The sequence below is a fragment of the Rhamphochromis sp. 'chilingali' genome (genome assembly GCF_963969265.1).
Source record: "Rhamphochromis sp. 'chilingali' genome assembly, chromosome: 2".
Taxonomy (NCBI): Eukaryota; Metazoa; Chordata; class Actinopteri; order Cichliformes; family Cichlidae; genus Rhamphochromis; species Rhamphochromis sp. 'chilingali'.
Window position 1 is genome coordinate 28,011,776 of NC_137930.1, and position 26,218 is coordinate 28,037,993.

At 38.3% G+C, this 26,218-nt stretch overlaps 1 protein-coding gene across 3 annotated transcripts; it reads right to left on the bottom strand.

The window, feature by feature from the left end:
- Positions 1-865: 865 nt before the first annotated feature.
- LOC308392166 (patatin-like phospholipase domain-containing protein 7) lies at positions 866-25,865 on the bottom strand. 3 transcript variants are annotated; one of them, XM_080875080.1, is made up of 36 exons: positions 25,741-25,865; positions 25,275-25,326; positions 25,082-25,156; positions 24,758-24,845; positions 22,856-22,938; positions 22,326-22,426; positions 22,081-22,221; positions 21,837-21,996; positions 20,506-20,586; positions 19,841-19,969; positions 19,607-19,687; positions 19,355-19,481; positions 19,195-19,260; positions 19,012-19,088; positions 18,727-18,882; positions 18,491-18,568; positions 17,810-18,015; positions 17,558-17,689; positions 17,253-17,376; positions 15,934-16,047; positions 15,570-15,636; positions 15,042-15,191; positions 14,615-14,678; positions 14,191-14,359; positions 13,142-13,324; positions 12,844-12,962; positions 12,539-12,695; positions 10,190-10,306; positions 10,043-10,112; positions 9,728-9,844; positions 9,423-9,571; positions 9,150-9,302; positions 8,611-8,730; positions 5,674-5,758; positions 5,098-5,210; positions 866-4,588 (listed from the first exon to the last, which is right to left on the bottom strand). In XM_080875080.1, exons 1-36 carry the CDS (start codon positions 25,749-25,751, stop codon positions 4,583-4,585), a joined length of 3,921 nt encoding a protein of 1,306 aa, XP_080731206.1. In that variant the 5' UTR covers positions 25,752-25,865; the 3' UTR covers positions 866-4,582. The 3 variants fall into 3 exon arrangements, with proteins under 3 accessions (XP_080731206.1, XP_080731205.1, XP_080731207.1); XM_080875079.1 differs by having other exon boundaries at positions 5,098-5,213; XM_080875081.1 differs by lacking the exons at positions 866-4,588; positions 5,098-5,210; positions 5,674-5,758; ... (1 more) ...; positions 9,150-9,302; positions 10,043-10,112 and having other exon boundaries at positions 9,432-9,571.
- Between the last annotated feature and the right edge of the window lie 353 nt (positions 25,866-26,218).

Below are 26,218 nucleotides of genomic sequence, written 5' to 3' on the forward strand. Positions count from 1 at the left end.
GAGTATCTCTGTGGGGTTCGAGCGTCAGGAGCAGCGCTCGTCACAGTTCTCTCCCTCATGCACAAGATCACACAAAGAGTTCTGCCTGGTGTCTAATGCTTTTTGCCGTTGTAGTAGAATTGTCTCTGATTGTTCCAGCGAGTTTTGTGCTAGACAGACCCATCAAGTGTTAGTTCTCTCCACAAGAATGCATTGCCAATGTCAGAGGAGAATGGCCAGACTGATTCCAGCTGATAGGAAAGCAAGACTGAAAATAACCACTCATTACAAACGAGGTATGTGCAAGAGCATCTCTGAAGGCACAACACATTGATCTCCCCCAGTGTAACTTTTGTTACATAAGAACAGGTCACTGAGGCTACAACTCACAAGGGTTTACCAAAACTGGAAAAGTGTAATCTTGTTTGATTAGTTTCAAGGATGATTCGTCCTGCTCGCCATCAGCAGGTGAGTGGTGATTAAAATAATCCTATTCATGCCAAGGGGAAATTGAGAGACAATGCTTAGACTGTTAAATAATTGAAAGTATGATCTCTCATATTAATTATAACAGTTATTAATGTTCTGGTTACTTATAGGATATTATAGCCATTTCTGAAACACATTTGTGGTGTTCCTAATATTTTGCCTCACCTGGAAGGCATGGAGAAATCCTTTTCACCAAGAACCAAGTGCCTTAAAACATTATTCATAAGATATGCCCTTTTAGTAACAAAGCCCTTGATGGTTTCATTTTTAGTTACTTTCTCTGCAGCCCAAAAAAAATTCAATTTCTTTTACAATAAACTGTAATAGAGACAATTGGAGAGAAGGAAAACCAAACAAAAAAAAACAAAACAAAAAAAAAAACCACAAACACACATAATACAGTGTTTAATTAGTAAAACAGCTTATCAGAACACACATTTGGGCAGTAATTGTACATTACAGGCTTAACAGTAGGCTTCTTCAGTCTACATCATTAGTATGGGAATGGGTGTCAAATAAGGGCACAAGTGGTCATTCCCACCCCCCCCAACGTGGGTCATCGAAGGTTGCATTAAATTCATGGCACAGTTCCACACATTACATCAGCACTTCATCCATGAGACGTTCACTCTGCCAAACAAGATTGATTCCCTGTGCAGAGGGTTAGGTACAAAGAATATCAGAGTGAACTCCATCACCTCATTGGTAAACAGCAAACGTTTTCTTGTCTCGAGCTGTTGTACAGACCACATTTAACCAAACATCATATGAGAGCCCATAGTGTTTATCACAAGGTTTCTCTCACCGTGTACACATAATGTAAGGCTGCAGGCAGTGTAGCATCAGAGTTTATAAGGAAATGAAAGACGAAGAAAGCAAAGCTGCATTGGTAAAGTTCTGATTAGATTTACGCCCAAGGGGGCCGCCGTTAGATATTGTTATACTGATGTAGGGTGCAGCTAATAAACAATGGGTCAATTTTAAGTAAAGAGATTCTTAAGATGGGTTTGTGGTAGTGTAGAAAGTCTTTTACGTTCAGAAAAGGTATCACTGAAAGGGCTTGTTTTCACCCCAACTTTAAACCATCACACAATCTATGTTTGTATCTGCTGCAAACAAAAGCAAGAAGAGAAAACAGCCTTGGTCGAGTTCTGGTAATACTGAAAATGCTCCCGAAACAATTAGAAGTTCAACAACAGCAATTTGATAATCATTCACCTCGTATAATGTCTTAATAAAAATAAAATTTAGCAAAAAAAAAAAAAAAAAAGTTAATGTAAGAATCTTTGGATTGTTGAGTGTTAGCCACAAAAAAGGAAATTTAGTTTCAAGTAATACATGAATAAATACAGGATATAATCGTCAGCACTAGTTACCTCCACCACAGACATAACGCTTTTGTTGTAGTTTCTTATATTAGCAGGATTACACAAAAAGAAAAAACATGAAGTCAGATTTTTCTGAGACTTTGAGAAGTAGAAAACGAGCAAAGGAAGAATTTATTACATTTTGTTGGACATCAGGATTGAGCGGTGGAGCTTCCCCTTTAAAACAGCCAATTGAAAATTAGCTTAGTCACCTGTTAGTCATTTGTTAAACTAAGCTGAGCTGTCTACACTGGCAGTCTATCACATGTTGTTTCACAGCTGTATTATATTTATTGTGCTAATAAATATACTTTGTACAGCATATGATGTGTACATGAAGTTATATTTTTGTAAAGCTGCATGTTAAGGCTATGGTGCAGCTACAGCACAGACTTAACACAGGACTTCAAATCAAACTTTAGGATTCCATGTAAAGAACACCATCTTTTTGTCATTTCATCTTTTACATAGCCGTATTTTCCGCACTATAAGGCGCACCTAAAATCCTTTAATTTTCTCAAAAACTGACAGTGCGCCTTATAATCCGATGCGCCGTATGTATGAATTCTGGTTGTGCTTACTGACCTCGAACCAATTTTATGTGGAACACGGCGCTCAAAAATCTTTCCAAAAATGTTTTAGTAAGCTATGAAGCCACACCGCTTGATGGTAGTATTACGGCTACCGTAGTCAGGAGCCAAAACTCTGTTCGCTTCAGGTCCCAAAATCAAACGAACACTGCGGCATCATTGAGAGTTCAAAACTGTCTAAATTCTTTCATCTTTAAAAAATAAAAATAAAAAATTATCAGCGTTGCTACTTTACCAGGTATAACGATTAATTTTAGCATCCAGGCATCCATGAAAACAGAATTTATTAAATTTAACTGAGTTAGAAGTTAGCAGGAAGTTAGCTCGCTAGTTTCCACCTAAACATGATGTAGGCTACCATGTTCTGACTGAGAGATTTCTGAAAAAACTAAAACCTACAGCTCTGCCATCACTTCCAACATAAATGAAGACAGAAAACTAAAAAGCAGTGACGTTTGTAGGGTTACTGAATCGGCCTACTTGGTATAATGATTTGCTACATGATTGCTAGCGACACAGCTATGTTAGCATAACATAAACACAGTGAAGCTGGAGGATGAACGCTAACTTTTTTCCCCACTCGAGTAACATGTAAGGTTAACGTGAGGGTTCCCGATGGTTAGCGACAAATGAAATCGCATGGCAGGATGCTGTAAATGGACCAAACTTCAGTCAGGAGAACAACTGAGATAATCCATCCACAATACGAGGTTAGTCTGCAACAACATGGGAATAGAGCAGCTGCAAGTGAAGTCTGTATGCCTTATGTATGAAAACAGACCCATTCATCGACAGTGTGCCTTATAATCCAGTGCGCCTTATGGTCTGAAAAATACAGTACTCCTTTACTATTAAATAACATGAATTTGAGCATGGTGGTTTTTGAAAAATGTTTTATTGGAGTATTAGTCTTGGCGAAGATCCTTCCTCTGAGTCATCTTTTTGTTACTATGTAGATTAAATTAGCAGTGTATTAATTTAATTGTGTCATACAAGTACGCATGTTAATCAAAGCTATGTACTTAACCGATTGTGCATTGAATTGCATTTTTGGAATGACTGAACAACTCTTAATAGAGAAGGCCAACATAATTGGCACATATATAAAATATGTATATATTCTTTAAATATATATTTTGACTACATTGAAAAAATCTGTATGCACAGATAACTTGTTTTTAATTAAAAATAATAATAATTTACCCTAGCTCTAAGAACAAAACAAAAACACAAACAAGCAAAACAAAAACAACCTACACTTGGTCAAGCACATATTTCAGTGGATAAACTATGTAGAGACAAGTTGAGCTACAGATTTCATCAGTCTCCATCAGACTCAAAGCAGATTTATTTATTTTTTTGGGGGGGGGGGGGCTCTCACCAGAAAAGGGGGAAAACTAGTTTTTTGAAGTGGATTGCAACCACTGAAAATATTTTAAGCTCCAATCCAACATGGCCAGAACAAAGTTTCAAACTCAAAGGCTGGACATGTTGGCATTTCACTGTCTAACAGTCCAGATAACTGCTACTTAAAATACCTTTTGATATAATTCAGCTTGTTTTAAAAAAAAAAAAAAAAAAAAAAAAAAAAAAAAAAAAAAAAACAAAAAACAAAAAACACACAAGTCAAACAATGCAGGTATGTTAAACAGTGTAGTGGAAATGAAAGTGAGATGACTGCATGAAGGGTGACTAAAGAGGTTAGAAGTTTGTGCTTCGCTTATTCTGCAGTGTTTGAGAAATTGCTTGTCAACCCTATGTTGCTAGCTCATTTTTTTCCCTGTATCGATAACGAGAGGCGTTGGCAGAAATGAAAGACACACACACACACACACACACACACACACACACACGACAAAATGACAAGTTTTGCAGGTAGAGTCTGGTCTTTCACACTGGAGGGTAAAATGTAGCAAAGACAGAATGCTTCTATTGTGCTAACCTGTTTAAGCAACTTTTATTACTCCACCATTCACAAAAATAGACTACTTGGAATTTACTTGCTGGTTTGACATCGCTTCCAGTGAACTGTTAGGGATATCCGGAAACTGATGGTGGCAGCTGATGGGCGGGGTAATGGAGCATGTCGATCTCCCATCCAGTTCTACATCCTGAGAATCAGGTTGAGGCGTGCATAGTCATCCCCATTTTTCTTTGTTAAATCTAAAAATGAATGTTTAAATTGTCAGACAGCCATAAAATAAATAAATACAAAACACAACCTGAATTGTATTGTTGCAGGTATACAATGTTCTCAAGCCCCAACTTCTAAATGATATCAATTTAGTTGAACTAGGTGCCCCTGCAATGGCTTCCAATTAATTTCAAAATTTTAATGATATTAATCACTTTTAAAGCATGAACTGGCCAGACTCCAGTATGAACCTCAATCTGACTTTGAATAGTAGCCAGCAGGATGGTCTGATTTCCCAAGAAGTGATTTATGAAAATCCTTTTACCGAGAGGACTGATCAAGTGTGTTGTCATTGTAAGCCAGACAAACCTTTGCAATAATGGAAATTTGTGTTGCAAAACAATACAATTAATTATAATGGAACCTGAAAAGCCTGTTTTAGACATGAGTAAAAAACAAATTCCTCACTGTGGTTGCTTGCTCTTCTTCTCTTTAAAGAGAGCCCACAGTTTCTAATCTTACTACCACAAGTTCGCACCGTGTCAGCCGTCTCCTCCCCTTCGGTGTGCTCTCCATAGCGACTATACGTCTCCATGTCAGAGAGAGCACTCTCCAGTGCATCCTCTTCATAGTCAGTGTGGTAGTCGGATTCTTCTGATGCAAGGAAAGAGTGGGGGACAGGAAGCACACTGTGGGTGAATAAACTGGAATATTTGGAGTGTAGAATGGTGACAAATACACGTGGGTGTGCAGGTGCATAAGTCAGAACATTAGAAATGTCATACAGGGTGGACTTTGATGAGTGATGGATGACAAATTCATTATAAATAGAGAGAACAGGAATAAGAACAAGTTTGTAAATGCTTAGTTACTAAATTGCACAATAAAAACACGTTCCTTTTCCGTCAGCAGGTTTTACACTGAGGCTAACAAGTCAGTCTCCTGACTTGTTAGAATTCTGACCTAATAAAATATGACCTTTTGTTTGTGGGGTTGATTTGTTTTTCATTAGGTCAAGAATGACAAACACAAACATGGAGACATGAGCGTACTTAAAAAGTACTTTGAGTGTGGCTGAAAGCTGCAGTGTTGGAGTGTGTGTCAGTAGTTTTACCATCCACAAGAGGAGGTTTGACGGGCTCAATGCGGGACACAATTTCTGCCAGGTCAGTGAAGGAAGCATTGGGACATGTCACCACCTTTTAAAAAAAAAAGAAAAAAAGAGCCACAGTCAGTTACAGGGACTACTGAGGAGGCATTATGGAATTTTGTCTTTGAATACGCTTCCAAACTGTGTGCCAAGAAACACTATAATGGAGTTGTCCTCCTCTAGATTGCTGTAATTTCCAACACACAGCAAAGTATAATGGAAACTAACTGCATGAAAAAAAAAAAATCTGCTGCAGACTTTTGTGCAATTTCAGCTTTTCAGTGAAGCACATCTGGTTTTGCCTTTTTTAAAAGCTCGGCTAGTCCCAAAACCTTGGTTATGTTTTTAAGTCTTGATCTGCATTTTGTGCATCCACACAAATAAATAGTATCAAATGTATCACAGAAGGAGAAGCATTGCATCCCCTGGTTGTTGTACTCTCCAGTAGCATCTGAAAATAGAAATGCATTCATTAACTGTGTGGGATGCCTATTGTTTAAAAGAATGAGAACAGAAGCCATTTAGTCTTAAACATTACGGTCTCAGATCTGCAATCATAAAAGTGGCTCCATCCTGTTTTCAGCAATTGTTCTGTTGCCTTTGTTGTCTGTTATCAGGGAGGGGGAGGTTGCCAGTGTGAGTCCTGCTGTTTTACCCTTCATCCTTGTGTTGTTGTTCAAACTGGGAGTAAATAACTTTTTCATCATTCTCGTCATCTTTTGGTTAGGAGCTTTGTCTTTCTGTGACATTGCTTGGAACAAATCTGGTGCACAAAAATCTATTTTTGTGTACATTAAAAGCAAATTCATAGTTTTATTGTTATTACTTTATCAGAAAAAAAAGAAAAAAAAAAAAAAGAGCTTAAGGTCTAAAGTGGTGCACTGTTAACAGCAAGTCATATAGCACAACCAATAAAATGTGAGAAAATGATCCCAAAATAATTAACCAACCAACTGGTCAATTCAATGTGAAAGGACTGCAAGTGGGGTGTTAAGCTCACTTTAAGATACCATTTATTTATTTATTTATTAAACTCTGGATGCAAGGAACATGGATTTTGAAGATAATTAGTCAGACTCGTAAGATTACTCAAGACCATAAACTACAGCAGAGAAGTGTTCTCCTCCTCGAGCTTCCCTTTTGTAGGAAATAGCTTTTATACCCTCTCATCATTTCCTGACACATTTTGTTAACAGCTGTATTCTTATAAAGGGATTTGTAATAGGACTGCTTACAAGTCCATTTGTTGCATTTACATTGGATTCAGAGGAGTGAGATTTGAATATGGCTACTTACTAGTATTTCATTTTTAATTTGCATCTCAAAATCTGGCTGCTAAAAGCTAGAGAACAAAAGTTTTCAATGTCATTACAACCCTAAAGCAAATCATTTTAAAACAACTTGATTAAGTTTAATATACTATATTGTATTGCATCACCATATTTTTGTGGTTTTACATCAAAGAAAAGTCTATACTCTGCTGTTGATTTTTATTGAACTCTTTCATGTTCTAGTCCTTTTAAAAAGTTTTTAATGACATATTTTTAGCGACTGATGCTGGGGACTGTGTTGTTCTTGTGCTTTTAGATTTGACAGCTGCGTTTGATACCGTGGATCATGCCATTTTATTCTCTTGTTTGGAGCACTGGGTGGGCATTAGGGGCACAGCACTGAAGTGGTTCAGGTCCTACTTGACGGGGCGAACTTTTTGTGTCAGCCTTGGTGACTATGTGTCGTCCTCCGCTCCCCTCTTGTGTCGTGTCCCACAGGGCTCAGTTCTAGGCCCCCTCCTCTTCTCTTTATATCTGCTTCCTCTTGGTTCTGTACTGAGAAAGCACGGCATTTCTTTCCACTTTTATGCTGATGACTGTCAGATCTATGTCCCTCTAAAGAAAAAAGGCAGATACCTTACACAGCCATTACTTCAGTGTCTCGATGACATTAAGGCTTGGATGTCTGTTAACTTTTTAAAATTCAATGATAAAAAGACAGAGGTGATGGTTTTTGGTAGCTCCACTGAGACCCCCAATGTGTATGTAGATTCCCTGGCACAGTATGTTAAGCCAACTGTCACAAACCTGGGGGTCAAAGTGGACTGTAATCTGAAGTTTGATAATCAAATTAAGGCAGTAGTAAAATCTAGCTTCTTTCACCTCAGGCAGCTGGCAAAAATAAAGCCAATTCTTTCACGGCAGCACTTTGAGACAGTGATCCACGCCTTTGTTAGCACTCGGCTGGATTACCGTAATGCACTTTATATTGGGGTCAGTGCATTATATATTAGTCATCTACAGAGGGTGCAAAATGCTGCAGCTCGTCTTTTAACAGGCACTCGAAAGTTTGAGCACATTTCCCCCGTTTTAGCTTCACTTCACTGGCTGCCTTTTATTTACTTTTAAAGCTCTCCATGGCCTAGCTCCATCTTATCTCTCCGAGCTGCTACAGCCTTATACACCCACCCGCTCTCTCAGGTCAGCTGATCAGCTGCTCCTGAAGATACCCAGGACTGGGCGTAAACTTAGAGGAGATCGTGCTTTTGCTGTAGCAGCTCCCAAACTGTGGAATGAGCTTCCTTTAGAGATTAGACAGGCCAGTTCTTTATCTGTTTTTAAGTCACTCTTGAAAACCCACCTCTTTACCCTGGCCTTTGACACCACGTGAGATGTTGGTTTTTTATTTTAGTTGTTTTTAGGTGATTCGATGCAGTTTTAACATAGGGCTGTTTTAATTTTATGTTTTATGTGTTTTATTTATTTATTTTGCTGTTTTTTGTTATTCTATTGTTTTAACTTATTTTCTGTACAGCACTTTGTTCCTGTGCTGGGTATTTTAAACTGCTTTATAAATAAAATTGGATTGGATAGTGTATGTCCATGTGTTGTTCACTGCCAACATCCTTACATTGCTTCTGCTTTGCGTGTTGTGGAACTCTTCTTGATGTCTGTCTTTCAGCATTTTTTCCACCACACCACTGCGACGCCACACATCAAACACAGTCTTGCCATGCTGGTACCCCACCTCCTAAAAATCACACAAACATATTCACATATCAGTACCATTTTCTATTTGCCAAAAAAGTTATTTTTAAAAGTTGGTCTAGTGCAGGGGTAGGCAACTCCAGGCCTCGAGTGCCGGTGTCCTGGAGGTTTTTGATGTGTCCATGACCCATCACAGCTGATTTAAAGGGCTAAATGACTCCTCAGCATTTCTTGAAGTTCTCCAGAGGCCTGGTAATGAACTAATCATTTGATTCAGGTGTGTTAACCCAGGGTGTGAACTAAAACCTGCAGGACACCGGCACTCGAGGCCTGGAGTTGCCTACCCCTGGTCTAGTGTTTCAGATAATGAAAAACTTTTGTCTTACAACATCTGAAAGTTTCAATACTTGTTCATGATCAGGGGTAAAAGAGTTCAGGTGAAAACAAATTTCTGAAACTTACAGCAATTTCATCAAACTTGCCAAACTCTAGTGTACGGTATCTGTCGATTGGAGGTCTGATATACTCGCAGTAATCGCTGCTCTTCACAGACTCCAACTGTCTCACACAGCACACATAGGCCAGCCGAGTCTGAATCTCTGCCATGTTTAGCACCTGTGGAAATTAACTTATAAATCACTGAAATGACTTCCAAAAATATCCTTATTTTTATTGATAGAATTAAAAACATTGCTGCACAGCATGGTGTGTCTTTACTCTTAATCAATCCATCACCTTAACTTTCTCAGCAAGGGGGTTAAGGCGTTTCCATAGCAGCCACCAGCCTGAGAGTGAGTCGCCGTAATTAGTGAGATTTGTTTCATCCCGGCTGCCCACATCAATAGCTATTACCACTTTGGCCCCCATGGAGCGCGCAACATCAGCTGGGAGAATCAGGGGAAGAAGACATCAAGACAAACAGCATACAGTACTGGTAAAATTAAAAATATATTGCTATAAGCAAACAGCTGAGCAACTACATCAAAGTACGGCTACTTTTGATACTTAATAAGGGAAGGTACAAACTGAATGTAACAAACCAGGCAGGTTGTTGATATAGCCTCCATCCATCAGCAGGTGTCCATCTTTCGGGTCACACAGAGGAGGGAGATATCCCGATAGAGACATGCTAGCACGGACATACCGCCATAGAGAACCTCAAATAACAAACAAGCAACTTAAACTTACTTAAAAGGCATAAAGCCTAACTGCAAGCAACCAATATGAATCAACCGAAAATTAATCAGACTATTAAAAAGAGTCAGTTCATCTATGACCACAAAAAAACAATTCAGAAAACTCAATGAAGACCAGAATGATTCTTTCAAAATAAATAAACTGAACACTGTATTTACCATCAGTGTGTACTCTCATGGCAGAGGCAGTGATGTCAGTTGTGATATTGAAATATGGGATCCAAAGGTCCTACATGACACAGAATTTACACTGGCCTCAGATCAGTATTCCAACAGCTGGGTCACACCTACTGTCATTTAGCTCACCTCAATCTGTTTGCTTTTGAAGACGTTGTTTATGCCAGAGTTGAAGGAAGCACCAGAAAACATGGATGTGATTGGATATGTCAAATCCAAGACCTTCCTAAATACTGAAGTCATTTCCTACAGGAAAAGCCAAAAGAGTCAAATTAAAACGAGGTTCAAATAAATGTTTCCCACCTCTAAGCCACTCAAGATCTTTTTGCTTAAGTGCAAAGCAGAATTAATCCCTAAAAGTTGAACTTCATTTTAATACAATTCTCACCTTATACCCAGGACTGCGCAAAAAAAAAAAAAAAAAAAAAAAAAAAAAAAAAAAAAAAAAAAAAAAAAAACACACCACACACACTTTTTGTCATATTTTGTCTGACAAGTGTACATTTCTCAATCATTTGAACAATATTGACTATACAGTTTTGCCATATCATAGCATCCAAAATACCGGTATCAATACCGGTAACAAGCCCTGCTAGTTGTCAATACTGTGTCACGAGTATTACACTATAAAGCTACTTCTGGCATTTTGCCTCAATGCCTTCAAAATACTGCAAAACTAATTTTGACGCCACACCCCACACCCTTGGCCAATTTGTTCACTCCAGCTTGTAAGCTAAAATGCTCATCTGTAACATTACCTGCATGTTTAACTTTCATGTGTTCTAGCTAAGATTTAAGATATAACACATCAACACTGTCAACTTGTGAGGTGGGGCTAACTTTTAGAGCAGAAAACCCAGGACAGTGATGTCAAATTCACTTTGATCTTAGCAGGTTGGACCAGTGAAACATGATAAATGTGTTAAGTTAAAGAAAAAGTTACGATAGTTCATTACACAGGCAGTCCAGGACACAGGCAATAGTTGAAAAATTTACTTTCCTGTCATTTAACTGTTTACCTGTTAGTTAATTACTTTGATGGATGGGTAGTCTTTACCAATAGGAAAACTTATGAAATTATAGTGGACTGATTCTGGCCCCCGGGACTTATGTTTAGACATCCCCATCTAGGGTTAAAGGGTTACCTAACATGGCACAGTTTCAGAGTACTCCCTTTCCTTGTTGATCACTGTGATAACTTTTTACATTATTGTGTCTTTTCCACATGCAGTAAGTGAACATAAGAATGAGCGGAGCTTGCAAACACAGATCGATGCATACTAAATAGGGATACAGCTGAAGTGTTACATCTAAGGCTACGTCCACACTAGCCCGAATAGATTCAGAAAACGCTCCGCGTCCACATTAGCGTTTTCAGTCGTTTTCACAGAGTTCTGCGTCCACATTGAAACGGCCAAAAACGCTTACGTTCCAGTCCTGCGCATGCGTGAGACGCAAGAAGATTCAGCCTGCCTCATTTCTGTCTGCCATTTATTTGCTTTCCGGCTCTTTGAAACGTCATGGCAAAATGTCGAGGAAAAGCACAGTTTTTTTGTTTGTTTGTTTTTTTTAAATGGACTAACAATGAGGTGGAGTTGTTGCTGCGAGTAACACAAAAGTACAAAGTTGCAAAAGCAAGTGAGAATTAAAGAATTTGAAGAAAAGCGATCTGAAGCAAACAAACTGATATTAATCTTTAATAGGGCTGTCAAATTAAGCGCAAACAAAACAATTGCTGTATAATGCCCTCCGCTATCTTTGTTTAATTGGTCACATGACTAACATGCATTATCGTTTTTGAAAGTCTCCATTTTCGCTGTCCACACTGCGACGCATAAGAACAGTCTTCAAATGTATGAGTTTTCGAGAGCGTTTTGAAAACGCTGCATTTACTTTCGGTGCCGTCTCAGTGTGGACGGGAGGCCAAAACGGAGAGAAAACGATGCGTGGATGTAGGCCAAGTCATTCTAAGGCAGAGAGCTACTCAATGGCAGGAACAGGACTTGTACGTGATATGAAATGGTGGTTAATGTGCTCAGCATGGTTTATCAAATTAAAAGCAGAACTGAGATCTAAACTGGATTAGACTTAAATCATTTCAGGAAGAAAGTCTCACATCCATGTATAACTAACCCAGTTTAAAGCAAGTTTAAAACATACTCTAGATTGCTATCATTAAAAGTTTGACACTGATCAAATTCAAGACTTCTCTGCTCAATGTCATTCCAGGAAATCACACCTCCATTTTATTATTTATTTTTTAAGCAACATTAGAAGGGGGAAAGAAAAAAAACGAAAACTCAAAACAATTATACTGTGGTTGAACTTGGAGTTCTGGTAACTGCCTCAGAAGTGACTTTTAAAGAAAGAATGGGACAATGTCTGAATAGTTTATGGAAAACAAAGCAAAGCAGATGTCAGTGCATTCAGAAAGATTTAGATCTGAAATACTACAGCAATTGCCACTTTGACGCTTACCATAGCCCATTCTCTAGCTCTTATCCTCAAGCGACTGTGGCTACGGTCCTCTGCATATAGAGCGCCCATCAGGGAGCCAATTGATGTTCCGCCAATTAGGTCTACGGGGATGCCAGCTTCGCATAGTGCACGCATTATACCCACTTGAGAACAACCCCTGGTTAGAAGGGTGGGGGAACAAACATGGAAAGTGAAAAATTTTCCAAAGAAAAGACTGACATAAATAACCAGCATCATTAGGAGCTGATGTTGTATAATGTCGTCTTTAAAATTATGATGAGAAACAAGCATGTGACAAACATTACCTGGCCCCTCCTCCTCCCAGGACAAGAGCAATAGCATTGCCTGTAAGAACACGAGCCAGGCGGGAAAAGTCAGAATGGCGATCTGCTGGTTTCTCAAACACACGCTGATACAGCTCCAACTGCAAAAAAAGCAAAGTACTGCTAAAAGAAGATGATGAAACAAGTGGGATAAGAATGAATGTACTGATGTTGAAAGACAGGAAATAAGAAAAACTACAAAATGCGAAGCTGAGGGTGGATCTGAAGGGGGGGGGCTTTTAGACACACAGCACATTCTGGCCATGTCTTCCATTCTCACCAGTTTGGGCTGGCTTCGTTTGGAGAAGACCCTTCGGGGACAGGCAAGATGGAGGTGTCTGGAAATCCAGCTTCGCATGTTGAGCCAGTCTACGGTTCCTTTGGGTGCAGGACCATCTTCTCTGTGCAACAGCACAAGCTGCTTCTGCGCACGCACTGCACTTCCTTCCAACATACGCTCCAACTACAGAGAAAGCAGCACAGATATTTTAGAACATTTTATGAACTATAGGAATTGAGTCCCTGGGGGAGAGAAGAGAGAAGAGAAAAAAAAAAAAGGGGGGGGGGGGGGGGGGGGGGCGGCAAACTTGTGCAAATCCTTTATAAATTTTTGGATTATTGCAAAGGTTTCATGAAACAAACAATTACTTTTCTTAATCATATCTGAAAAAATACAATGTTCTGTTATCTTTAAAAACTGGAGTGAAAAAATAAGCAGAAAAAAAAAAAAGTTCCACTAAATATGTATTTTAAATAAATAATGTTCTGGTTCAGGCATTCTTGTGTGACCAACAGGCCCTGCATCTTTTTAAGGTATAGCGTGTCTGTAACATATACACCACCTTTCATGTGTGCCCTGAAAGATAAAATAAAAGATGGAGATACAATTATACAGGGACAGATTACACAAGCAGACTACACAATTTATTTAAAAAAAAAAAAAAGGGCAGCTCATTGCTTTTGAGATTATTCTCCACATGAACTGTTTACCTGCATGAAGTCAAAGATTTGTCCAAGTCATTTCTGAACAAAACAGAAACCAGAAAGCTTCCAGTATCAAACTTGCCAATTTCATACAAAACTGTTTTTAATGAACTGCAGAATCTTTGTTAACTCTGTTATTTACCCTGCAGGTGCATCTCACCACACTGCCGCTTTCAGGTATTTTTCTGATTTGCTGGCAGAGGTGACAAGAAGCCACATTCACAAATTATTGTGAATGTAGCTTCACAGTAATTTGGGAGTGTCTTTGCATGATTTGAAAGTGTAGCTCTAACAGCTCCTAGTAATACACCTCTCTCTTCTCCTGGGAACCAGTGAACACCTCACCTCCCCTACAGTAGGGTCCTGCTCGCCTAATCCCACAATAATGATGCAGTCAGCCTGACGGATGCACCTCTGTGTCCACGGGGTCAGTGTGTAGTCAGTCTGGTAAAGAACTATGCGATGGATGTCTTCTTGTTGGCCCAGCCAGCTGGACAGACGGTACTCATGGACACTAAAGAGGAAAGGAGTCCATTAATGACAGGCAGCATTGCTTTGCTGGCAGCATCCAAGACATCCATTTTCCTCTTGTGCCAATAGAGCAAATTTTAGCAGAATTTAATGAGCGTGAAAGACAAAGCACAAAGAAAATAAAAACCAACAGAAAGCAGTAAGACACTGAAAAATACTCATTTTATTTGAGGTTTGAATAAGAGAAGATTGAACCAGCAAAATTGCATAAAATGTTTGAATATGGCACAAAACATACCTGTCAAGTGCAGCAGCTCCAAGACGCTGTTTGATAATACCACTTGTCAGTAGAAGAGTAGGACCTTTATGTGAGAGATGATAGATTACACCCATGAATGTCTACTTCAAGGAGGTGTTACGTCCAGGTTAAAGACAGCTGAAAGTGATTTGATTTTGGTTCAATTACAGTTCAAATTAGGATGCAAATAGGAATCCAGAATTCTTAAAGGGAGAGCATTTCCATCATGGCAGCCCCTCTAATCATGCCTCCATGTCCTCGATAAGAAGTTTTGGAAAATGGCAACAGACTGGGTGAAGAGCAGCAGTAGGCTGGTCATATGTTTAAAATAAACAATCATCCATGACCTGAAGCGTTTTCTGTGTCGAGAACAGCAGTGAATGATTATAAGCCAAATTTGAGCTTCCATATCTCTTTCCATTCTTACCTATTGCAAGGAGTGCATGCTGCAGCTCTAGAGTAAAGGCAGTAAGAGGCACCTCTTCTGATACTGGCAGGACTGCCACAGTGGAGAGGTTGGAGGCTTGGTTTCCTGCATCCCACTTACTTCCTGGTGTGTGCAGGGCCAAACTGCGAGCTGGAGATGTGTTACAGATTTGCAAATGGTGAAAAACAGATTTAATACCAGAAATGATGGGAGAACCTAACCAATTAAAACATGTGTAGACCATGCATATGTTCAATCCAAAGTTTGTTTGTTTCCCAGCCCCTACATAAAGGACTTTCTGAGAAGTTTTTAGCAAGAGCCAAAGAAAAATTACAAACCTTATTAATTACAAACAGTATCAAAACATTTTCAGTTTATTATAATTAAACACAAGATATTTGTTTATCCATTAACAAACAGATGTGCCACACAATCACTCCCTTTATGGTACGTCAACAAAAACTGCCAGTATGTCTGAGCCAGGAAAGAGCCTGCAAAATAGGCAGCATAGCACACAGATGTACACACCTGTCAGAGGACCATTGACCTGCTGCAGTATCTTCTGTCCGAGTAAGTGGATCAGCCTGGTGACAACCTGAGATGCACATTTTATAATCAGCCCTGTTACTCAGATTCTGCAGTACAAAGTCATTTCCTGATTTTATTTTAAATGTTTATTGTGATGAGTTTCAGTGAATGCAACATGTTAATTTTTATTAGTTTGATTAAATGTATTAATTATCTGTATTATTTTCATGATTACTTCAAGTCTTTTTTTGTTTAAAGGAAAGGGACGGGTGAGGCAATAGCACTTGTTCTCTCCAGTAAAAAGGATTACTTTAACAGAATTGTTTTCAAATGAGATGAATTTAACACATTAGATTAGGCCTACCTGAGGAAATTTCCTCTTGATAGAGCAAAGTGCACCTTCTGGTAGCTTGGCCAGCTCAGAGTCTCGTACAGCGTGTACTGTGGTCGCTCTGTTCTGACGGGTCAAGGTCTCTACCTGCGCACAGACAAGTCATTAATTACACAAAATCCAAACAAAGCCTATCCAGGAATGCAAGTAAATAACTAATTGGACATCTTAATAAATAATTATATCAACATTTTTGTTATAATTTTATAAATAATAGTACAGAATTTATACCTGGAATTTGCCATTTCTGTATCAATTATTTCATTTAGGGCAGGCACTGTATATTCTGAACAGACATTGATTGTCTCCTTCGATTAAAAATAAATAAACAAATAAATAAGAATACATCCGAAGCTAAAAGGCTAAAATTAACCTCTACCCCTCATCTAAAACTGACATCTGAGCCATGCTAAATTTGTCTCACAATCACTATCACAGAAGCTCCAATGACAGCGTCTCTCCTCCAGGTAACAGTAACCATAGGATCCATTAACCCAGGTATTATTAGAAGTATTGAACCAGTCACACCAGCTGACAGAGAGGTGGATGAGTTAAACCAAGTGACTTTGCTTTACACAGGCTGAAAATACCATATAGAGTTTAATTTGAGAAAAACTTGGCAGAACTATTAAAATATTTAGAAGATATCTTAGAATCAGATTTGATCATTGTCATCAAATCATGTTTGTATAAAAATGTATCCCAAAGTCATGCTGCCCCCCCCCCCCCATTTTCCCTTTGATTGTAATATGAAGTGCAGTAATTTCACACAATCCATTTATTACGACCCAAATCTTTTGACCAGTATTGAAGGTTAACAACACCCACACTCCTCTGGTAGTCTGGCAAATGAATTTGGTGCATGCTTTTGTCTAAATGCACTTTAGCTGTCCCAAAAAGAGCCCGAGACAAAGAGCATGAAAAAGATATAATTATCTGGATTTTTTTTTTTTTTATGCATATTCTATTTCAGCTGCCTTTTGGCTACATTTTTTGTTCTTTTTTCCCCCCTTTGTTTAAATATATCCCAAGATGTACTGGTCTTAGTCTGTATTTACTGAAAGTAGAACATACAGGAAATCCAGTCTCATCAGCCATATGCAGTATACTGACAGCTAATAGGCAGTTCCATTTGTGATATTAACATTGTTAACATTTTTTTTTATATCTAACCTTTTAACAGGTTCTTATATGAAAACAAACAGCTAGTGTTGTTTGACACAACATGGATATTAATAGTCTTCCATCAACTCTTCCCCAGCTGTCTTCCCTCTGGCTGTCACCGTGCTTACCACTCCAATCAGGTCACCACGTCCGTACTCCCCTATCAATTCTTTCTTGCCATCCTCCTTCATGATTACTGAGCGCAGTCGACCACTCAGCACTATGAAAGTGCTGTCTGATTTCTCTCCCTGCCTGCAAAAAGAAAAAAATACAGATAACTTCAGTCTACTCCAAACAACTCACAATCACATTTCCAAATTCAGCTTCCCCTCCCTCGATTAGTATTTATTAACCTGTCCCACATGAACCAAGTAATGCCTGCAGTGTTACGAGTTGATTTCACACATGAGACACAAGGTCAGCAGAGGAATACCTGTAAACAGCCCTGCCAGCTTCGACAGCCATCCAGTCAAGAGCAAAGTCTATTTGCCTGACAAAAGATGACATCCTCTTCACCACAGCATGAGCAACATTCAGCACCACTTTGGGCTCCACTCGCATTATCCTAAAGAATAAAGAAGAATCCACAAAATGACAAAGTAGAAGTAGCCATCTTTGTTTTCCCCTCCAACTCTACAGTGCTGAACATCACAACAGTGTGAGGATGTGTGTCCAGGTCACTCACTCATAAAAATGTGTTTTGGAAATAGAGAGGAAGCTGCAATCTCGCTGAGCTCGAACTGTAAATATGAGGGGCTCTCCGGTCAGAACAGCAAGGTGACCAACAAGCTCTCCGGGATGCGTTACAAACAGGCGCAATTCTTCTTCACGGTCAATCATCCGCTGGTAAACATGGAGGAGGCCAGAAATCACGAAGTGGATGCTCACCTCCTAAAACACCAAGAGGGAACGATTGAGAGAAAATGCTCAGATTTAACAGTCCGACTCTGAATGCTGTTAACAATCAGGTGGTGAAATACTGAATTCATGATTTTTAAGATGAGTAATACCTGTGTTGAAATTCAAATTCTACTGTTGAAAGCATTACAGGCAAGTCATTCCCAGTCATCCCTTAGATTTTTAAATGACTGATTAGTTTGTTTACTTTATAAGCTTAACCTGTTTCCCCTCTTGCGTATGACTCAGGATAGCCTTTAACCATATGATAGTATAAGGGGGCCGCATTCTAATTCTTCCCACAAGCAAGTTCACATGGACACAACTTTACATGCACACTAGTTTCCCAAGTCGACCCTCTGCAATGCATGGACACTGTCCAGTGGAGGCATAAATTAATCAAGAGCTGAAATGAAGTAAAATATTAAACAGAATGAAAAGTAGCTAGGTTCTAAGTTGTTGTTCCAACCTGATCTCCCTGACGAGCTACCACAGAGCCAGCTTTGACATGGTGGACGGTTACTCTGCCTTCAAGCAGACTAGGGTCCTGCAATAGAAAAAGACACTCTAAATATCCACTTATGATGACAAGACTGTGGATTTAACATTTTCCCACTTAACATGCCACAAAAATAAATTTAAAAGGGTGCATTGAAAGGATCAGAACACTGACACCAGCTGAATTTTCTCCAATTAACCCCTCACCTGCAGCTGGATGAGTCCCAGCAGGTCTTTCTTAGCAGCTTGGAGGATTGCACTGCTTTTACCAAGATAGGTAGCATCAGCGTGCCCTCCACTGTCTGTATAGTGAAATACTTCAGATGGTGTGTGTTGCATTGTCACACTCTTCTTCAGACTAGACTACAAAGACAGGCACAGGAGAGAAACTACTATAGAGGAAGTAGGTAAGATGCAGCAGATACTGTGCTATTGTGTTACATTTACACACAAGACCTGTCACCACGCTTCAATGTAAAAAGCAGACCTTACTTTGTGAGTGATAGGACTTGACGGAGCCTCCTCAATGGTAACTCGAGCTCGTTCGCAGGCCATGCTCAGGTCATTACCTGTAACTCAGAAAACAAAGGATTAGGATAACGAGTAAATCTGTGCAGGAAATTAATACAGCCATGTGGCATTTGATGATCGCTTATGTCCAAGGCAGTGACCCACCTGTGCATTCAGTGGGCATAGAGGTGGATCGCAGCTTCCTGGTTGAATGGCTGTCCTTTACACCATCTGCAAAAGTCAAGTGCCAGCACTGGATCAGTTTCAATACAAGACAAAGCTGAAATTGAACGGCATGTAGTGCATGTTTGTGTGTGTGCTTGACCCGTCTCTGCAGTGTTTTCAGTGGTTCCGGCAGGTAATTCGTCCTGGAAGTGGAGACGTCGAGTCTTTCCAGTATTTGCTTCTGCCATCACATTGTTTATATTGGTCAAGGGCACTGCTTGACTCTCCTGTCAGTCAAGGAAAAAAGTAAATAAATAATAATAATTGCATCATAACTTGTGTGACACAGTCATCGTGACCATGTGTATGCACATAAATACTATAGGTGTCCTATAACAAATTCTGCTCCTACCAGATTGAAGAGCTCAGTTGTTAGGCCCAGATAGTTATGCAAAGCCAAAAAGGTGACTCTTTGGAGGCGCACCATAATTATCTGAAGAAGAAAAAAAAAGAAAAAAAAAAAAAGAAAGAAAAACCCTAGCTACAACATGATATGTAGTATATTCTGCTAATTGTTGCATGTTGTAGCTCCAAATTAGATGTTTAATTGGAGAAAAAACAAACACTACATAATGCAATCTGTTACCTGAATGACGCGTACAAGTGTCTCAGGGTACTTCTTAAACACTGACTCAAAGGCTGAAGCAGGTAAGCGTAAGATGGTGGAGCGAGTTGCAGCTCGTGCCGACACAGTTTTATATGGAGCTGGATAACCCTGGCAAAATCGAAGATAAGAATCAGAAATCTCATCCACATCTTTCACAGCTAAGTAATAAATTGGGTTAAGGATACTTTCCCCAAGGTTTATTACGTGACCTGTACGTGTACCTGTGCTTGCAGCATTTTAATGTGGCCTAAATAACTGTCAACACTTCAAAGCTCTATAACACAAGTGTGATAGTGTTTAAACGGTTTCTATGCAATGGCAACAAAGTAACAAGATATGAAAAAGTTATTCTATTGTAATAACTGATTTTTCTATACATTACATACGTGGTTTGAGTTCATTACTGCACAATCAGTTCCAAACAACATCAATCTGAGTGTGTGAAAAGGATGACAATGATGTATTTTAAGAAGAGAAAAACAAAGTTGAAAAGATGCAGCTTTAAATAAACAAATTACAGCAAATACAAAGTACATTAATTTTGTTTCAGGGGCATGAAGGTAATGAATAAACAAATCACACTGACACAGACACTTCAGAAGGCAAATGAGGACATAACCTAGAGAGAAAAAACAGGAGCTCACAGTGATAGTGTCCAGAATACTGAGCAGGCTGTGGACGCTGTCTCCGGGGAGGACATCCTTCACCACTGATTCTGTGCCATCCTGCAATACAGAAAAGAAGAATACAGGACATGATGCCAACAAAATAATATTAATAAGGTAAAAATATTTCACACTGTCTAAACAAATCTGCAGACATCTAGTTGGATGAAAGTAGGACTTCAGCTAAGTGGACATGATTAAAATTTAAGCAAGCCAACAACATATTGGGATGCCACTGACTTGTTTTGATGGCAAAAATAAAGTAGTTACTATTTATTCTACTGTCCTCTGGTGTTCATGCTTTATCATTAGACGTAAAACTGGAAAACAGAAAAGGCGCTGAAAATGAATGTAAATTAAATTAGGTACAGTTTGGAGCCAACCTTGCATCACACTTTTTAAAATGAACTTTAATAATGAACAGTGGGCACAGTTGTTAAAATTGCAATACAACTTTTGAATTTACCATTTTCTATATAAATTGATGTAATGTCACAGGTCAGTAGGGTTGGGCCATATCATACTATTCACGGTAATACCAGTATAATGTTAGGCAATGATAAGAAAATGAAATATCGGGTTGGAATATGGGTAAACACGCATGTGCAGTGCCTTTGTTTTCATACGCACATGGCGGCGACGGAAAATGAGAACGGCAAAAGCAGATTGTTGAATGAAACAGATGAACCAGAATTGTTTTGTAAAACTGGTACAACCTCAATGATGTGGAACTGGTTTGGGCTTTCATCTGTCAGATACACACCAAAGCACATTTTTTGGTAGAGCATGCAAGCAGGCCATCGTTATTACCAAACCGATTTTAGGTGGTACACCGCACTCAAAAAGCTGTCAAAAGTGCTTTAGTTCGACTTTGCTAAGCTACGAAGCCGCACCACTTGATGGATTGTCGGAGCATTATGTCTACCGTAGTCGGGAGCCTCGCGGAGTAATACGTACTGTGCTTCAACATAATATTACCGCATTGTGTGTGTGTGTATATAAAACCTTTTTTAGTTTTGTGGATATTATACATGGTTATGCTGAGGATATGTCAGCCAATTTGTACTGGAAATGCCTTTTGGTTAAACTGTCAGCAAGGAATTTGCACTTTTAAATGTTTATTTAAAACATGCCATATACAGGCCATATTGCCCTGCCCTACAGGTCAGTAAGAATAAAAAAAAACAAAAAAAACAAAACACAATATTACTTGCATAAAAAGAAAGAGGCAATAGAATTTCAAAGGTAATTAAGTTTCAAAATTAGCCTAAAGAGAGAGTCAAATGGAAGACAACAAATCATTCACATACATTCTCTTGTATGCACAACTCAAGTCTTCCATCCTGGACCACGTAGATGCTTTCATCATCATCTCCTGGTTTGAACAGGCTTTCACCCTCCTGTAGCTCAATAAACACCATATGTCGACACAGCTCCAGAAACAGAGGCTTCTCAAAATGGCCCAAGACCCTACAAGTTGAAGAACAAAAGCAATTTTAAAAAAAAAGAAAAAAAAAAAGAAAACCCACACACAGACAAAATTGACTTGCCTACCTGACATTTTTCAGCATATACAGGACCTCAGAAGGCAGATTCGAGCTCTGCACTTCAAACTCTGTTAGATCAGCTTCCAGCAGGGAGGGAGGGGGTTCCTTGGGCTGCAGGGTGGGAGGGTCTCTCCGGATCCTCAGAATTCTGTCAGGAGGAAAAACAAACAAACATGTACTTTAAAAATAAAACACTAATTTCACCAAAAGCCTTGAGTACATAGTATTTAAAAATGTGTTCTTTCGTCATACTTGCGGGCTATGTTTAGAACTTTGGTTCTTTTTCGTATGCGCTGTGGTTGCTTTGATGGCGAGGGATGGGATGGAGAAGGAAGCGAGGAGAGTGTCTTAACCTACAAAACAATATTCAAATATATTTTGTTTATTGCGCGCAGAAAAAGAATTTTATCCAAAGTTGTACTTCTACTTAAGAAATATTAAAACTGATTTTTTATTTTTTTTTAAACTGCTGTATTAAACATAGAAAGGCTGTTTGTCATTTATCATCAAGCCAAACTACTGAAGGCATTTTCAGTCATTGTGTATTAGGGTGAAACTATAGTCTTAGTAGTGTTGCCTATGAAATTAATAGGAAACTACAACTAGATGTTAACATCAAGTATTTCTGGACATCAACTGTTGGCATAAAAGCATTAAAAGCAAAATTAACTAGTTTTTATAGAGCAGATAACAATCTACTAGACTATACTAGTAGACTATACCAAGAGAGTGTGTATGAGCCATCAACAGAACTGGGAAGGGGAAAAAAAGAAAAAGACAACCTTTCGCATGATCTTCCTTCCATAGAAAAGCACTTTATCTCGTTTCCTGAATCGATAGTGAGGTACACCCGGTTGTTGATTACCTTGTCGGAAAATCAAAAAATATAATTCAGATAAACAACAAATGTCATTCTGCAGCAAGACTAAAAAAAAAAAATATATATATATATATATATATATATATATATATATATATATATATATATATATATATATATATATATATATATATATATATATATATATATATATATATATATATATATATATATATATATATATATATATATATATATCCATCCATTCCCTGGAGGGTCTTAAGGACATTTATTGTCTTTTGAATTTTTAGTTTTAAACCATTTTCACTGTGTTGAGTGGATTAAAGCCAAATTTGTCAAAGAATCTTTTTTTAACTTTTTTTTTTAATTGTGGTGTAAATTCATTAAATTAGCCTAAAATGGCTAAGCTACAGCGATGCATCCACCTTTATGCCTTTGGACAAAAATTGTCCCATTGAAACCCATTATAAACGCTATTTTTCACGCCAGAAAAATTAAGGTTTAAGGGATCGTCAGGTTTCCACCTTAGGTTTCATTTTTAACTAGAGACCTTAGAGTTGTAATTTTTTTATTTGTCCACCGAGTGGCGCCCTTGCTTCACATTTGACCTCTGCTCGAAAACAGCGGGCTGCAGAACTGAACTGCGGGAAAGGAAGTCTGATTTCCGGCTTGCATCACCGGCTATGCCCGCTGATCGGGCGAGACCAATCCACCCTCTCACCGACGTGAGAGGGTGGATTTTTTTTTTTTTTTCCAATCAACAGGAAATGACGTATTTGTTGTCACGTGGTATGGATGTGTCTGCTGGAGAAAGGAGTCCCACGCAACATGCCCCGGTTCTTCGTCGCAACTTACCCCGGGAAGAGGCACTAATTTCGGCCTAGAGGACCAGCATTGACCGCCTGGAGACTATTTTCGGTTCCGGAATTTTTTTTTTAAAGTAGATCGAAATTAATTTTGGTGCCGATCTTTGGACCATCTAAAGGCCTAATTATATTAACTATCAAATATTACTTCAAATGTTTTTTTTGGAAAATATTTAGTTTTTTAGGTTTTTTTTTAGTTTTTTTGTAATACAACTGGGATTTAAAGGGTTAAAACAACGAAAATATAATTAAAACTTTATATGAATATTTCAGGGAGAAGTAGTTTTAAAAGACTGACCAATTTAAAGTGAAAAAAAAATTTTAATATTTTTATTGCACTTTTGGGGAATTTGCATTTTTCATGGATTTTTTAATGTGCTCCTGCAAAAAAAATAATGGCAGGTCAAAATTCATTTTGGTGCCAATCTTTTGTCCATCTGAAGGCCTAATTATAATAACAATCAAATATTACTTCAAATGGTTTTTTTTGAAAATATTTAGTTTTTTTGTTTTTTGGGGCTAAAAAAAAAAAACAGGGTGCTCATGTAATGAAACTGGTATTTAAAGGGTTAAAACAACGAAAATATAATTAAAACTTTATATAAATATTTCAGGGAGAAATAGTTTTAAAAGACTGACCAATTTAAAGTGAAAAAAAAATATGAATATATAAAGTTTTTATAGCACTTTTTGGGGAATGGACATTTATTGTCGTTAAGCACAAAGGTGGATGCATTTTTAAGACGCCTCCAGGTGTTAAAAAAAAAAATATATATATATATATATATATATATATATATATATATATATATATATATATATATATATATATATATATATATATATATATATATATATATATATATATATATATATATATATATATATATATATATATATATATATATATATATATATATCGCTATCTACCTATCATAGAATAAATATGAAGTTCAGCAAGAGGTCAGATGACTCACGGGCATGTTTGAATCTCCTGTAAAGGAAGAGCACCACAATTCCAATCAGCACAACTGCAACCATAGCTCCAATCAATACACCTGTAAGCTAGAAGACAAACAAGACTGATGAGGCAATAATATGATCACATGACAGCACAGTTACATAGAGTACAGCACGTTTGTAAAATTGTTTTTAGTCCAACTTTGCATCACAATTAAATTACCCGTATAACTCTAAGCAAAACGAGCTCTATTGAGTGGAAAACCGCCCGATTTGATAACACTGTATCCAGGGCCCTCATTTCTTGTACAAAACACAGGCACTCAATTTCCATTTCATACCATGCTGGTCTGCATCCTCTCCTCCAAAAACTGTGGCAGCCGTGCACGGAAATCAGTTCTGCTCATCGTTACCACCTAAATATAACACAACAGATTCAAGTAATACATGTTCAACACTGGTAGCTCCCAACTAACTCACTTTTCTCCTTTCAAACCAAGTTAGGAATAATTTTAAATGGAATTATGCGCTTACTGAACTGGCCATTTTGCACAGGTCTCCATCATCCTTTCCATGACACTCTAACCTATAAGACAAAAATCTCTATTAACGCTGAGTCTGCAGCCCAAAAATCACATGCCATCGAGGGGAACCAAAAGTTGCTGAGGAAAAGGCAACAATTAAGAAGGGGAACACGGATTTGTATGTTAGCAGCCACTCTCGCCATGTAGCGTCGTGTCGCCTTCTTAATTCATCTTAATAAAATTACCAGAACACGAATAGGTGTTATAATTAGCCAGCAACAAAGTAACTTTCGATAGACGTCAAGCTTTAGACGATTTACTGAATACGTCTGAATGGAGTAGCTAACGTTAGCTAAAATAACATTCGCTAGCAGCTGTCCAGCTGACTGAGAGTAGCTGCTTCACAAGTTATCTTGAAGAACTAAGATAGTCAAACTCTGTGAAGTTGACAGGGTGTAAAAAACCACGAGGCTTACTTTTCGAGCATCCTGGGGTGCCGTTTTCAAGCTGATAACATAGCTAAACAGAAGCTAGAATAAAGTTAGCGAGAAGCTAACAAAGTTTTATGCTGTCAGTTGCTTAGCTCCGCCCTTATCCGCTGTTACCTTGGTAGCGCTCAGATCATTTATCCAATCAGAAACGGACTAGGCACATCCTCGTCTTCCTGTTTTTAACAAAGCATCTTTGAAGGCTACAAACATCCGAGAGGAAGTGGAGTTTGTTTATTTCTCGACCAGTCTCTTGTAGTGCTTAATATTTCTATAGCATTTTCGAGTTACCTTTGCCTATTTCAGACGTTTAATATTTATATTTGTCACACTTACTTCACATGATCAAATACATTTTAATATTGGACAATGATAACATGTGTAAATACAAAATATGAAAGCTGAATGAGCTTTAACTAGCCACACCCAGTCCTGATTTAACCTAGAACCTCTTTGTGAACTAGCC

Coding starts and splice junctions, on each gene's coding strand:
- LOC308392166 (XM_080875079.1), bottom strand. Junction 18,883..19,011: donor CAAGTCCTATCACTCACAAA/GTAAGGTCTGCT, acceptor CTGTCTTTGTAG/TCTAGTCTGAAGAAGAGTGT. Junction 15,637..15,933: donor TCAAGAGGAAATTTCCTCAG/GTAGGCCTAATC, acceptor TGTGCATCTCAG/GTTGTCACCAGGCTGATCCA.